This window comes from Coloeus monedula (assembly GCF_965178545.1).
Source record: "Coloeus monedula genome assembly, chromosome: 28".
Classification (NCBI taxonomy): Eukaryota; Metazoa; Chordata; class Aves; order Passeriformes; family Corvidae; genus Coloeus; species Coloeus monedula.
Window position 1 is genome coordinate 4,264,891 of NC_138808.1, and position 15,255 is coordinate 4,280,145.

General features: G+C 52.0%; 1 protein-coding gene across 1 annotated transcript; it reads right to left on the bottom strand.

The window, feature by feature from the left end:
- Positions 1–9,335: 9,335 nt before the first annotated feature.
- TMEM230 (transmembrane protein 230) lies at positions 9,336–14,349 on the bottom strand. Its single transcript, XM_082298211.1, has 4 exons — positions 14,295–14,349; positions 12,227–12,354; positions 11,699–11,821; positions 9,336–10,560 (listed from the first exon to the last, which is right to left on the bottom strand). Exons 2-4 carry the CDS (start codon positions 12,323–12,325, stop codon positions 10,420–10,422), a joined length of 363 nt encoding a protein of 120 aa, XP_082154337.1. The 5' UTR covers positions 12,326–12,354; positions 14,295–14,349; the 3' UTR covers positions 9,336–10,419.
- Positions 14,350–15,255: the final 906 nt, after the last annotated feature.

The following is a 15,255-nucleotide window of genomic DNA, read 5'->3' on the forward strand; positions in this document are numbered from 1 at the left end:
ACATTCAATCGCTCCCTGCCTGAATGACTCACAGGTCCATAAAAAAGCTGGAAGAATTGGAGCCATGGGATGTGCACGTCCTTCGTGACAACGCAGCAGCAGAAATTAGCACTCATCAATCATTTGGTGTGCAGACCTTTGAGATCCGAAAGGACATGCATTCCCTTTGTTTTCTCCTCTATCCTACATCTTGTCTAGATTTCCTGAGCTCCTCAAAGCTCACTCAGGGACTTACCTGAACAGGTGAGGTGTTGCTGCATCCAGTTAGTCCCTAGAGAAGGCTTATGCCACCCTTCCCACTTCATCCAGTGTGAAATACCTGTCTGTCAAAAATATAAAACCTAAATGTCTCCTGGAACTGTCCTAACTAGCCTAAGTTCCTGTAAGACTGGCTTTCCGAGGTCCCAGCTCCTCCCTTGCTTTGCACCCATCATGTTGCTCGCATCCTGCAGGATAAATATTCCGGTGTTAACTGATCCTGGTAGTAACGATGAGGGGGTGCCTGGGCACTCGGAGCTGTGGGAGCTCTGCCAGCCCCACCACAGCCCATGAGCAGGGATGGGGTTTTGTGAGGAGATCGTGCCCACGTGGAGCTAAAAGTCTCCACAAGGAGATTTTGTGGGGCACAGTCGAGCCTCGCCCTGGGCTGTGTGTCCTTCTGCAGAGCCAGGGACACCGTGCTATCACAACAGCCCAAGGAACCTTTACTGAGGACACTCCCCAGCTTTATTTTGGTTGTTTCTTCATGGCTCTGTGTGTGGATCAAATGGGAAGACAAGGACTGCAGGTCAGGGTTTTCCTCAGATGCAGCATGGACGTTACTGGCATAAATTTAAATGCTGAAATGTTTTTGGCCGGCGTCTCTTACTCAAAATTTCCATTTTAAATCCAAGTGGTGTCTCGGGTGGGATGTGAATCATTGATCTGAGCACAGGATGTCCAAAAGACCAAATCAAAACTTCACATCCAGGGATGGTATCTAGTGAATGGCCTCCTCGCCCTTGGCAGGGGAGTGGAATGAAATGGTCTTCAAGGGCCTTCCAATGGACCCAAACCATCCTGTGATTCTAAAATGGGTTTGGGTCTGGCATCCATAGCTCGTTTCCAATCCTGTTTCCTTGGTGTGTTTTGAGTTTGGTTTTTACAACATAAAAAAAGAAAATTAAAAAAAAATTAGCTTGCCTCGCATCAGATTAACAATATTTTATGTGAATCCCACAGATGGAGTCCAGCAATTAAGAAGAACCCAGCATTCCTGTGTATGGATAACAGGAATATCTTTCACTGGATTAGACAAAATAACAATGAAACCCCTGGTATTTCAACAGCGGCCTAGGAGGTGAGTGAAAACTCCCCCAAATAAGGCAAAAAACCATTAACAACTCACCAACAGTGATGTTTTTGCTTTTCCCTCTGGAATATGGAGTGGTAACCGAGGGGAAGAGCTGGGCAGACCCTGAGTTTTGCTTTGTGAGGTGAGGAAAGCGAGCGTGAACAGCCCTTGGTTAAAACGCCATCTACAACACCTGGTGGGAAACCAGGCTCCCGACCCACAGGGATTTCTCGTTATCTCAGGGACAGCCATGACTTGCTGCTCCCCCCAATGTTAGGTGGAAATCAAGTCAGAAAAAATGCATTTCTTTCTCAGAACCGACATCAGCTCTGTCAGCCGAGCTCAGCCCTCCGGTTTGTCATCTGCAAAATGGAGGCAGGAAGAATCTTATGAAGTTTAATTAGTGCAAAGTGCTCTTGGTAGCAAAGAGGGCTTTTGGTCCAAGGATCTCAGGCCAAGTACTCAGATTACGGAGGCTCCAGCCAGCGATCCACAGGGCAGAGCCCCTGCTGTGCCTGCGATAGCAGGGGAGGAACAGCAGCGCCTGCAAAGTGACAGCGGTCTGAATTCACAGAATGAACAAATCAATAGGTGAGCAGGAGAGGAGATCTGCGTGGTTGCAGAACTGTTGGATCCCTGCTGGTCCTCTCATGGTGGTTTCCCCTCTGGCAGCTTTTGGAGAGAGGGGACCTTCCTTCAGCTTTGGGTTTGCAAAGTATTTTCTAAGTGGAGACGAAGTTGTGGCAGCCAGGAGAGTACAAACAACCCAGCACAGTACAAACAAGCCAGGAGAGTACAAACAACCCAGGACAAGTCCCTCTGCTTCTCCCTGTAGCGTTGCTCAAGCCACGCTGGCCATGGGATATTCATCCCAAGCTGTCAGGAATACAGGGCAGGGAGAGTGCTGCAGAGCGCTCCCCGTGACACTAACTCAGCTGGACAGCCTGTGCTCTGGAGGAGGAGGCAATTTTCTTGATGCTGTTCTGTCTGGTACCTCAGGGCTGTACCAAAGAAATGAGATTTCACTTGCTGAGTCAGGGGCAAAGCCGGTGTTTGGCAGGAGGAGGAGGAGATGGGCTGAGTCACCTCTCCAAGTTCATCCCCAGTCTGCTTCCCAGAAGCACAGCCCCTGAAATGAGCCGAGAGCCCTTAAATCCTGGGAAGAGTGGGAGCAGGAGGGGCCAGGAAAGCAGCATGCATTTGTCTTCCCTGGTCTCTTCTGCTGCCAGGCTCTCCTTGTCAAAATGCTGAGTCGCTGGAGCCACATCTCCTGGCTCGGAGGTGTCGGGGCAGCAGCAGAGGCACGGCGGGAGCCCGGGGCTGACAGCTCCCCATGGTTTTGATCTCCTGGGCACTCTCACCCTGGAGTTCTGTTGCATTAGATCTTCTCCCATCGGATGAATCCTGAGGCATCTGCAGGGATGGTCTCCAAGGGGGAGACAAGCTGGGATTTGTCACCTTGTGTCACATTCAGGTGTGGCTGTGCAAAGCTCTGGCAATAAAGAGCAGCTGTTGTGGACAGATGTGGATAAGCAGGGCCAGAGCAACTCATTCCCACTTAAACTACTTCCAAAATGGGGTGGACATGGTGCACAAAGTCATTTTAAAGTCCATTAGAGGAATTTTATAGCACAGAATAAAAGAGGTTTTCTTGAGCCACCTGCACTGGGAGTTCAAGGGAAGGTCCTTTACTCTGCAAAGCACAGGCAGCAGCGCCTCGTGGCTGCTTACTCATCCCTCAGCAGAGAAGGGAGAGCAGAGACACAGTCCCTGGTTTAACCCACTTGCAAGTCCTTCCCAAAGAACATCCTCAGAGAGGAAGGATGGGCTTGGGTCACTTTTACCCCGTGACTCATTTAATCCCTCATGTGAGCACATAGCAACGAAACCACACAGTGACATCAGGAGTGACACAAACACATCGGCCTTCTCCAGCAAGGGGCAAAAGGCAGAATAAACAAGAGTGGTGCTGAGGCACGAGTTAGACCACCAGCCCTCTACAAAGCAGCTCCTGAAACTGAACTGCCCGAATCCTGCTGGGCAGACGCCAGGAACGGTCACTCACACAGAGAAAAAGCAGAACTCCTGGAGGCAGAGGGAGAACTGGGCCCAAAGCAGAGCTCCACAGGCAGGTCCAGCACTGGAACTGGCTGTGGAAACACTCTGCAGTTCCTCCTTGCCCTGACAGCTGAAGCAAGGCTTGTCACAGGAGTGCAGAGCAGGCAATTATAGCAGCACGGATGCCACAGGGCTGGCCCGCTCTCTATTTATAGTTCCCTCCCAGCACAGCTTTCCCTCTGTGCTCCTGCTCACAGGTGAAGGCACAGGCCATGCCCTGAAAGGGTCACAGGCCAAATAAAACCAGAAAGAACAAGGACTAGCAACCCCTTTTGTGATAAGAACCAAGAATCAGAGATGAAAGGACAAAAAAGAAATCCACAGAGAGCCTGGAACAATGAACTCCAACTTCTCCCCCCAAAATTGCCCTTTAGTTGGTTAACCCCTTCCCTGCCTTAAGTGCCACCTCTGTGCTATTCTTAATTGATGCCAAACGGTGTCACTGAGGTGTTCTGTGAGCTCTGGGCCCTCCTGCCACTGTTGAATTGTTTCCAGTGCAGGTGGGAGAAGGGCTGTGGGCCTGCCTGTCCCTCTGCAGCCCCGGGCCCGTGGCCAGGGTGGGAGGCACTGCCCCTGCTCCAGGGATGATGCAGGGCTCAGTGTGGCAGCCGACCACGGATCCAGTCAAAGAGTCGCCTTTGTTTGGCAGGGAGGATTAAACCATGAGCTGTTTGTGAGCTGAACTTTGAAGTGTCTCCTCAGTGATCTGAAATGCGGTCGTGCAACAAAGAGAGACCTCTACAAATACACTTTTTGTGTTTGAAGTTGGAGACCATCTACTGGTTTATTTTTAGGCACGCATTTGCACTGGCCATGTTACAATCCTGCCTCTGTTCTGGTGCAATAAAAGGCAGAGAGGATTCACTTGACCTCCAGTATCAAATACAGAGAAAATAAGGCATTTGTCTGGAAAAGAACCACCCAAAATAGCAGGGAAGAGGCCATGCTGTGATATGGACTGTTAGTGCTGAGAGAGAAGAAAAATGAGGATTATAGGAGCTGACAGGCTTCTAATGACACATAAATGAAAGCTGCTAGAAAGTTACATGGTGATGCTAATTAGTATTTGTAGGTTTAAGGACCTGCAATCTTTCCCTTTTACACTGAACACGTGCCTGAGAGTAAGAAATAATCCCTGCTGAGGTGAGTTCTCAGTATTCTTCGAGGATTTGTTCTAGAGCCAGGACATTTCCTTTGCTACACATGGCTTTAGCTCAGAAACTGGTGCCCCTGCATGACTGAACTCTCCCTGGGCAGCGGGTTTGGGTCCTGTGGTTTGCCCACCTGCATTAAACCCAGCACAGCACGGTCTGACCAATGCAAGGGAACACCAGGCTGGAGGGCTGAGCACTGGAGCTGCTGGTGCTGGCAGGCCAGCAGGGGGGAGAGGAGTTATTTGCCCTGGTAACAGCACAGAGGCATTTGGGATGCATTTCCAACCAGCTCATGTTGCCTGAACTCCTCACAGCCCCTCCGTAGGCTTTGCAACACCCTGATGTAGACAATTATCGCTGTATTCATTTTCTGTCTTGCCCCTCCTTGAAGAAGCTGGAGAGAGAGCCCAGAGGACCTGACTGGATGTTTAATTTCTCACTGTCACATCAGCAGGACCATCTGCACCAGGCATTTCCCACTGACAAGGGAAGGAAGGTTAAAACCTCTCATGACAGGTTAACAGCATGATTTGCAGCAGCAGCTTAAATAAGTGGTTGCAGGCATGAAAGACTAGCAGGCAGCTAATCCTTTAAATACTTCAGAGCAGCTACTACTTCAGCCTGAGTAAATATTTCAAAATAAAATTAATTAGTGGTGACTAGTGGATTTGTTGCCCTTTGCTGTAACAGCCTGGGATGAAATGGTGATTCCTCCACAGAACTTTTGCTTCAGTGCCAAACCTGCTGTTTCACAGGAGCTGGAAGTCCTCTCAAAGAAGATTCATCACAGTTTTGTTCCTCTCTGTAACTGCGGAGCTGGAAAAGCTGTGCATGAATCTCGTGGATCTGTGAGCTCCCAGAGCAGCCTTTGTGCTGCCCCAGGGATGAGGACAGCATGGCTCAGAATCCAACCCAAGTACAGTGTGGAGGAAGGAAATGTAACTTCCTCATTCCTATCAGAAGAAAGCTCTGTCCATGCAGGCCACAAACAGAGCTCTCCTTAATTGCCTTGCTTCCGATTAAAAGCAGTTTCTTAACACCTTCCTAAACATGGAGAAAACAGGGAAGGAAAGGCCTCAGGGTAACAGGTCCTGAACCAGCACAAACCAAGGTCTTTCTGAGCTCAGAGCAGCAAACCAGTCAATTAAATCAATTGGAAACAATAATTTCTAATCCACAATTGAGTTTTTCCCCCCACGACCCTTGGCTCCGCCTGCCTCTCTTGGGAGGCAGGAATCTGCCACGGTCTTGCTGGACTGTCTGGACTATTTTTAGTCAAATCCAGCATTCCTAAAAAAACTCAAGCTGCTTTTGTACTCAGGAAAGGGAGAGGAACTGCTGTGCTTGTGCACATCCACGTTCCACACAGGAGCAGGGAAGCACGGCTGGGTCAACACAGAGCCCTGGGAGAATGGCAAAAAGTGTTTCTTTTCACCAGGTTGAGAAGGCAGAAGTGAAGGCAGGACTGCCCCGAGCTGGGAGGGGGAAACCTGAGAGCGATCCGAGGGCTGGGTGGTGTTCCCTACCTGCTGAAGGGATGCAGCTCCCGAGGACAGCAACGGGGAGAGGCCACCTGGGAAGGCAGGATCAGCCCCGGAGGTGCTTTCAGGGCAGAGATCTCTCGAAGAGCAGGACAAACAGCCCAAGGGAAGGGCCAGGAGAAAGCTCAAGGCGAGGTTCAGGAAGAGGCAGAGGCGTGAGGAGCAGCTCCGTGAATGGGCTGACGTCTGGGACTTTTAAGGACCAGGCACGAGGGGGAGGAGAGCACCGGAGAAGCTCAATTGCTGGAGCAGGGACAGAGCCCTTGTGCTGAATCATTTCTTCCTGCCCCGAGGGGTCTTTACGTGGCTTTTATGCCACAGCAAATCCCTGTTTCTGTACGGTGACTCTGTGAAAAGTGATGCTGGATTTGGCTAATTGCAGGTGACAGAAAGCAAACCCGGCCTGGGCTGAGTGCTCCTGCAGGATGAGCACCAGGGAAGCAGCAGAGATGCTGCAGCACATTTTGCTGTTGGCTCAAACATGGCCCTGGGTTCGTGGCTGTATTTACAGCCCGGGGGCCGTAGCCTGACACCCTCTCCGTGTTGTTTCCAGGACTAAAGGTCAGTGCCCTGCTGCCCAGCCCAGCCTCCTCACACCTCTTCCAAACAGGACAATACCCAGCTGAGGATCCTCATAAAAGGTACCCCTTTTGTCACCTTACCTGTGTCTGGCTCGTATTTTAGGACCAGAGGAAAAAGCACAACAGCCAGGCCCTGAGGATGAGGTTACCAAAAAGTAAGAGGAAATAGAAACCACTGCTGAGAAAACGTGAGCAAGGAGTTCCAACCTCGAGTTTCCATGGGATCAGCGATGGGCTTTGCTCTTCTCCCTACCCCATGAACTTCCAGCAGCACAAGCACATGGAGAATCTCAGAGAGGAGCAGCAGTGATGCCAAAAACATCTATGGCACAAGTCAAGTCGCTGCCTGGAGTACTTGCACCTGCTTTCCCAGGACTGGCCTGCAGAGCCTGCAGCTGCTTCCCTGCAGCGGGAATGGCGTCAGTTGGGAATTCCTGGTTGGACTCAATGACGTTAATTAAAGCTCTTTTCCAACCTAACGATTCCATGTCTCTTTACATGATCTGTGTATGGAAATATGCAAAATCCTCAGAGTGAGAGTCATCGTTGCTGGGGAACTTCAAGCAGAGAGGAACTGAGAGCCCAGGACAGGGTGAGGATCCCTTCAGGGCCCTGGACTCGGGGCTCACACACAATCCCCAGGCTGGTGAAACTCCTCCCCATCCCTTCACCACTTTGGACAACCTCCAAAGCACAATTTCTGCCTCTTCCTTCAAGGGTTTATGGCACCATTTTCACAGTACTTTGCATAATTATGGCTTTGTTCACTCAAAAAAAATCATGAGATTGACTAAAATCTTTGCTTTTATAAAGAATACACCAGGAGGATTTCTCTGGCACTGCTGGTAGCTCAGGCCACAGGACTCCAAAATCGCATTTCCATATCTTACCAGTAACTCCATGGTTAAATTAAGCAGGTAATTAATTCTGTAACTACACCCTGCAACAGCAATCGAAGAATGGCATTGAGGAGACACGAATCCAAGCACTCCCAAACCAGAGAAAAGCCTGGAATCTGGCTGTCTGTTCTTTCTCCACAGCTTCTGTGCGTAACACCCCACCAGGCTCTACAAATGCTGACTGTTTTTCCCTGAGACAGCTGCCTTGCCCGGAATGGAGGATGCTCCATAAAGGGAACAGCTATTCAGAGTTATCCTCATTCATCAGCGCCTGATTTGTCATTCCAGCCCTGCTCTAGAACCAGAAACTCCTTCCCAGGCCTTTTCCCATTCCCCCTCACTGCAGGGAGTCAGTCAGGGCTGCCCAAAACCTGGACGTCAGCTTGAAGAATGAAGTCCTCTGGATGCACATATTCCCAGAGGTCGGAATCCCCTTTTTCTTTCCCAGAAGTGTTTCTCTTTTCCCCAATTAGATACAAACCAAACCCTGTAGAAAGGACTTTTTCTCCTGGCCATCCCTCACACAGCCCTGCTTATTTATCCACTGTGCTGCCTGAGGACTTTGCTTCTGTCAAAGAAAAGTAAATTCATGAATTCCTTTCCTCCAGGAACGTCAGCATGTTCTCAGAATCACAGAGTCATAGAATGCCCTAAGTTGGAAGAAGCCCCCAAGAATCATCAAAAGTCCAGTTTCTTCTCTGTCCTCTACATTTATCGATCCCACTTGGGTGACCCCCACTTCCCAAATTTCTGCATCTTCTCCCTCCCTCTTTGCTTGTTCCATCTAAACTTCCCTTCCACTTCCTGTCCCCTCTCCCCAAACCCAAATAAACCCACATTCTTGACCCCTTAGAGAGGCTGATTTGTGGTTTGATGTCAGCAGCCGCTGTCCTGGCCAGACCCAGCTTTAACTGACACATTCTAGCTGCTCCAGCAGCACGTGCCCCGTGTCCCCTGTCCCGGGCTGGCAGCAGGGGCTGGCAGCAGGGGAGAACGTGCCAGGCTGTGCCTTCAGAGGCGGAAAGGGAGATCCTGAATTTAACCAGTTCTTCCTCAGAGTGCAGCGCTGGGATTCACACGGGGGAATTGACACAAATCAGGGACGAGATGTAGGTTAAAAAAAGAACTTGGCTCAGGCTTTGGGTTAATCTGGAGCACTGATGGAGGAAAAAAAAGGCAATTCTAGGAGTACGTTCAGAGCGAGGTGTTTGTCCAGCCCTGCTCTTGTGGACACCTCCATGGGCCTGCCCTGCACTGTCAGTCCCTCCTGCCCCCTCCTTCTGGAACATTCAGCCCATCTGAGGCTCAGGTGACCCTTGTGGAGTGCTTTGTGCAGACTGACACTGCTGGGGTGACCCTGCACAGCACAAGGAATGGGATACTGGGACCTGAGACAAAGCAATTCAAGCTCGGGGTCTTTGCTGTTTAACCAGGGCTGGGGTTCAAGGAGGGACTCCTGACCTTCTGCAGCAGCACCTGCCCACCCCAGGCACTCGGGATTGTCCTCCCTGATGCAGCAATCCCAGCTCTGCCCCAAAGCAGGCCCAGGGTGCTGGGAGCTGTTCCAGAGCAGGTGGGGCTGTTCCAGAGCTGCTGCCCCATTCTCTCACTCCAGCAGCACCTGGGAGCTGGAGGCAGCAGCACCTAAAGCCCAGGACAGCTTTTAGTGCACTCTGACACCTGTGAAGGTGGGAAAGACAAAGTTTTGGTTACAGAGAATACAGAACTTTATTCATGTTGAATGCATCCACTTGCATCACTGCTCGTTCTCCAGGACACTGAGACACTCCCAGCTCAGGAGAGGCTGGCTTTACCCTACAGCAGTGGAGCCATCCCTCTGTTTTCCCTGGATGACACATCAGCAAAGCTGGCAAAGCAATCCAGAGGGGGTTTGTGCAGCACAAACTACACAGGGAACTTCTCTGCACTGGTCTGGGCAGTTCTGCACAGTGAATTATCTACACAAGGACAAAAGGACTCCACAACACAGACAGCTGGAATTCAAGTGTCCCCAACACCCACATTAGCCAAACCCAAGATTTTTGGTATTTAGACACTCGAGTCCTGGTCTGGGTTCCAATCCTTCTCCCAGTATCCATTTGGTTGTTTCAAATAAAATCCAGCAGGAGTCCTTGTGAAGGACAAGCGGATTTTGCCAAAAGCAGCAGTGGCACGAGGAAAGCTCACGTGGGAAGAACATGTGTGTGAGGAAATGGGCTTGGTCAGCCTGACAGGGAGCTGTGCAGCAAGTGCACAGTGTGTAAAACCACTTCCTGCAAGTGCTGCCCTCCCCTTCTCGTGCACATCAGACTTTATTTACTCCAGGCAAGCTCAGGACCCATAGCTTGGAAGCATTTCTGATGGACAGAGAGCTAAAGGAGAGTTTAACTCTGGTTTGTCTGCAAAGGTAACACAACAATAACCACAATCTCATGGGAAGCTAAAGTAAACTCTAGAAAACACTGGCAGAAAAAACAAGGATCTCTGCTGCTAAAACCAGCTCACCTATTTTTGGAAAACTGCAAGAATTGCCTCGCCCAGGAAGAACTTCCCAGCGAGCGGAATTATGCAACCCTGAGAGGAAAAATCCCATAAATCCCAAGTTCTTTGTGATTCCTTTTGGTCAATTCCGTGCTCGAGCCCCCACCCCCCAAACTGGAAAACCTGCAACACCTCAAACCCGGGAAGCGGCGCCGCGTGAGGGACACGCATCAGCTGTGCCCTGCCAGGCCCCGGTGCCCAGGGGAACTACCAGCTCTGACCAACCTAATTAGAGTGGGATTAATTAACAGCTCAGTCATCGAAGTCGGGGATGTCGTCGTAGGAGTAGCCCCGGTAGCCCTTGGAGGCGTAGTAGGCGATGCGCAGGTGGTAAAAGCCGGGCAGGAACACGAGGATGCCGATGATCAGCACAGGGATGGCCCGGTCGGTCTCCTGCAGGGACACAGAGCCCAGGGCAGTGAGATCTGCACGAGGGGCTTTCCTCCCTCTCACACCCTGCCTGGTCTAGGGGAAGGTGGGGGTTGGAATGAGATGATCTGTGAGGTCCTTTGAACCCAAACCATCCCATGATCCTGTGATCCATCCCCAAGGCCTGGCAAGCTGAGAAATAAAAACCCATCTTCAACCAGTAATACCTCAGCTGTCGTCAGGCTGAGCCTTTAATCCTGTCCTGGCATCTCCTCCTTGCTGCAGGAACCCCTCAAGGGACCTCGTCCTTCGCCAGGGACCCCCTGGATCTGCAGCCAGGGCTGGGAGCGTGGCCGAGCAGGAGCCCAGCGATCTGTGCCTGGAGTGCTGCTGATAGAGCCCAGGGGCTGCTGCTCCCCCAGAGATAACACAGAGCTGCCAACGGTACCCTGAGCCCACACAGCACAGGGAGCAGGGCAGAGAGCACCCACAACTCCAGGAGCAGATCCCCTTTCCATGGATCACAGCCACAGGGAGATGGGGAAGCACTGCCGTGCCCCACACGGGTCTGGCAGCTCCTGCCCTGTCCCTGCATGATCTGCACGGGCTGAGGCCTCTCCAGGACAGCGATGTGACCTCCCCAGGGACAGGGACCGGGAACTCAGCCCTCCCTGGACATGCCCTGCCCAGCTCTGAGCCTGCTCCAGCTGGGCTGACTGGGGGATCCAAGGGCTCTGCTGCCAGGGAAGCGGGGCTGCCAGCACAGCCAGGCTGTGCTGGGAATGAATTCCCTGCTCACGTCCTTTGGCTCTGGATTCCTACACTGAACATGACCACAGGATCGTGGAATCCTTGAGTCTGGAAGAGACCTTTAAGGTCATCGAGTCCAACCATGACCCAGCACCACCCCATGGTCACCACTAACCCATGTCCTCGAGTGCCACATCCCCGTGTTCTGAACACTCCCAGGGACGGGGACTCCCCCTCTGCCCTGGGCAGCTGTGCCGGGCCTTTCCCACCCTTTCCATGACAAACCTTTCCTAATTTTGAATTTAAACCTCCCCTGGTGCGACTCGAGGCTGTTTCCTGATGGTCAATGAGGGCTCAGGGCAGCTTTGGGGACAGTGCAGAACCGGTGCCAGAGGTGCCATTAACCACTTACACCTTTGCTGATGTACCCTGCCAGCAGCAGGGCTCCGATGATGATGAGGAAGGTCCCGATCATGAACAGCACCACAGCCAGTGCGATGGCCTTGTAGGGGATTTTTGGTGGGCTCTTCTTGAACTGGATGGAAAAACCCAAAAATTGAACAGCTGAACCCAGCACAGCTCCCCTCCCACCGCAGCACAGATGTGAGCCCACAGCTGGCAGAGGTGACATGGGGCAAAGTGCTGCAGCAGCTCTGCTGCTGAGCTCTGCAACGGCCCCTCCATGAGGAATTCTGCCCATGGAAACCCTGCTGAGCCAGCCCTTACTCCCATCCCTTCACATCTGCTCCCAGTCTTGTTCCCAGCAAGGCTCTTTGGGCTTTCCAGAGGGGCAGGGCCGAGGGTTTGACTCCCACCAGGCTTTGTCCCTCTCTGAGCTGCAGCTGCTCCACCAGAGATGCACAGGCAGCAGCTGCCTGTGCAGTGCTGAGCTGTGGCTGCCCATCCTCGTGGTTTTACACCTTCCTTCCCCACTTTTTACCTGCAGGTCAATGTATCCATCATCGGTGCTGGAGAGCTTGGAATATTTGACTTTGCTACTGGGAATCCCAGCAGAGAGATTGGTCCGTGACGACATCATTCCAGGGGCGCCTGGGCATCAGCTACAGCCTGGAAAACAGGGGGAGAGCAAAACCAGGAGAGAAAACTGGGTGATGGGAGTCTGAGAGACACAGAACTAAGGTTTCTGAAGAGAAACTCCTGTGTCAAGGCTGTGCTACCCAAAGGGCATCTTTGCTCCTCTTCATAAATGAAAACTTTTCAGGCAGAGGATCTCAGCATTTCATTTGAAGCCTAAAATACAAAATGGGTACAGCTGCAACAGGGCTTGCCAGTATTTGGAATCAAGGTAGAACCTGTGCATCAAACCAGGTCGAAATTCCAGAGCAGTGCCCAGGGTATGACCCAGCTCTCACTCCACAAGGAGCTGCCAGCACGGAGGCGTCTGAGGTCTGAGCTCCGGCTATTTCTGAACGGGACACCAGCAAATAAGCCCAAACCAGAGCTAAACAAAGCAGCTTTTCAACCACCAGGAGATTTTGCAATAGAGCAATTTTGGGAAAAAAAAAAACCCCAACCCCGACCACTGGAAACTGGAATGAAACAGAGACAGCAGGAGTGACTCAGAGGGAGCAGGACAAGGGGACGGAGTGTGAGTGGTGAGGTCACCAAACCCCAGGGACAGCCCCGGGCAGGGTGTGCAGCGCAGGGCTCCAGCGAGGGGCCAGTCCTGCCCCTCTGTGCCCAGGGGCACCCTGGGGACAGGAACCAGGACCAGCTGCTGACCCTCAGAACCTTCCCAGGGCCCGGAGCCGGGATCCGTCCTGCCAACCTCCCCCTGGCACTGCAGGGCCGGGACTGGGCCGGGCACCTCCGCCAGCAGGACCCCGGGATTCCCAGGGGAGAGGCAGGAAAGGGCTTCCCACACCTGCCAGCCTCAATAGCGCTTTTATCTTCTGAGAACGTGTGCAATCTAGAGAACAAAAGCGCACATTCCGGCGGTGCCAACAGGAAGGGATAAAGGCTCTGTTTCCACAACACTCTTCAGCATCAGAGGTGATGCATCCACTCAAAATATTGAGTCTCCGCTTGAACTGAAACCCTTTGTCTCCCTAACTGCTGGCCACATTCCCCACCCAGCTTCGTTCCTCCTGCTGCAAACTTGACTTTTATAAAATCCCCTCTTATCTGAAATCCCCACCACTGAACCTTTGATTTGAACTTTGGGCTTTTGTTTTGGTAGCAAAACCCAAACACGGACAAAACATTTTCAGCCCCATGGATAATGGAAACACGCCCCAGCTGCAGGCGGCATTCCCTGCTCCCTGCACATCCCTGTTTTTCAGGTCACTGACCCAAACACCCCCAGGCTCTCCCACATGCCCGGGGTGGAAGGGCAGGAGGGGGAAAAGCCAGAATAAACCTTTCTGAAAGGTGTCCGACTTCCCGACTCCGCCCCATTATTTACCAGGCTGTTCAGTGGCTTCTTTGGAATTATTCCCATTTTACACTTGCACAAGCTGCCCTGTCCTTCCCATTGCCTCACTTACCAACAAGAAAGAGGCTGCTGAGGACAAACGTGTATAAAATAGAAATATAAAATACTCTCTCAGGCCTCACGTTTCAGGGCCAGGTTCAACCCCACTGAGCCCCACACCAAGTGAGCACCACAAAGGTTCAGGAGCAGGAACCAGCACAGTGCTGTGCTCTTTGTGAGCCAAATAAATAAATCCTCGGGGCCTGAGCAACTTGGCCAAAACAATTAACGCTGAAATTCAAAATTTCTAATATGGCAGCTGTGCTTTAAACCCCGTGGAGGCGCCAGGGCAGCGCCAGGAAACCCAAACACGGCACCTCCGCCCGGAATCCTGAATCGCCTCAACCACAGCCCCGAATCTCCCCCCACGGGGAGCCAGGAAGGGCGGGGATGTCGCTTTGTGGCCCTTTTGGGATGGGGGATCCCGGCACGCGCGGCCCCGCGCCGCTCCCAAACCCACCCGAACCCACCCCAAAACACCCCAAACCCACCCAAGGCCAGCCAGCCCCGGTACCTGCCGCCGGCCAGCCCCATCCCGGCCCCGCCTGTCCTTCCGCGGCCCCGGGAAGTTGATCCCGGTGACGCCGCTTCCCTTCCAGGTCACGGCCGGGGCTGTCCCGTGTCCCGGGCCCGGCGGCCGCGGAGCTCGCCCGGAGTTCGGAGGGGTTTTATCCACCCCTGATTCTCCAAAGGGAGGTGGGAACGTTGCGGGATGTCACACGGCAGGGCTGGGGAGGTGACAGACATCGGGCAGGACTTCATTTTATAGAGATAATTTAATAGCTAATGTTAAATCGGGGGGACAGCTGGGGGTGTGGCACCTCCGAGGAGCTCCCCAAGGAGGTTCCTGTAAATTAATGGAGTGCAGGGTGGGTTTAGAGCTCCTAAAATTCCCAAAGAATTCTTATTTATTTTCTCCTTGCTAAGAAAATCTAAACATAAAGCTTGAAAGCTTCCTCTCTCAAACAGGGAGAAACACAGCATTTATTAACCTGCCCAGCCATTTTTGAGCGGTGCGTGTGCACTTGGGGTTTTTTGTTGTATTTTAAGAGGAGTGTTCTTTACATTTTTGATTATCTGGGCATGGCAATGGCAAAGGAAACCCCCAGCTGCTTTCAGGATTTGTGCAGAGCAGACAGGACACAAGTGAGAAAATACCAATGTTAAAGGATGTTTTTTGCAACACGAGGCTGCTCAATTTGTCATTTCAGCTGTAAAAAACCCACAACCTAAATAAATTACAGCATTTGGCTGATTTTTACAATTTGTTAATGGGTAGAACAGCACAGAGAAGAGTTTGGTAACCCCCACTAGAGCAGGAAGCTGCATCAGAAAGAATTTGCTTCAATCACTGGCCCAGCTTTATGCTTTACATCACCTCCCAGAACCCTTCCCTATTTCCACATCACGAACCTCGGATTCCTCACTAAAGCCCGAGTTTTTGCAAAATTCTTCCACAAGTGCCTGCTTGCCAT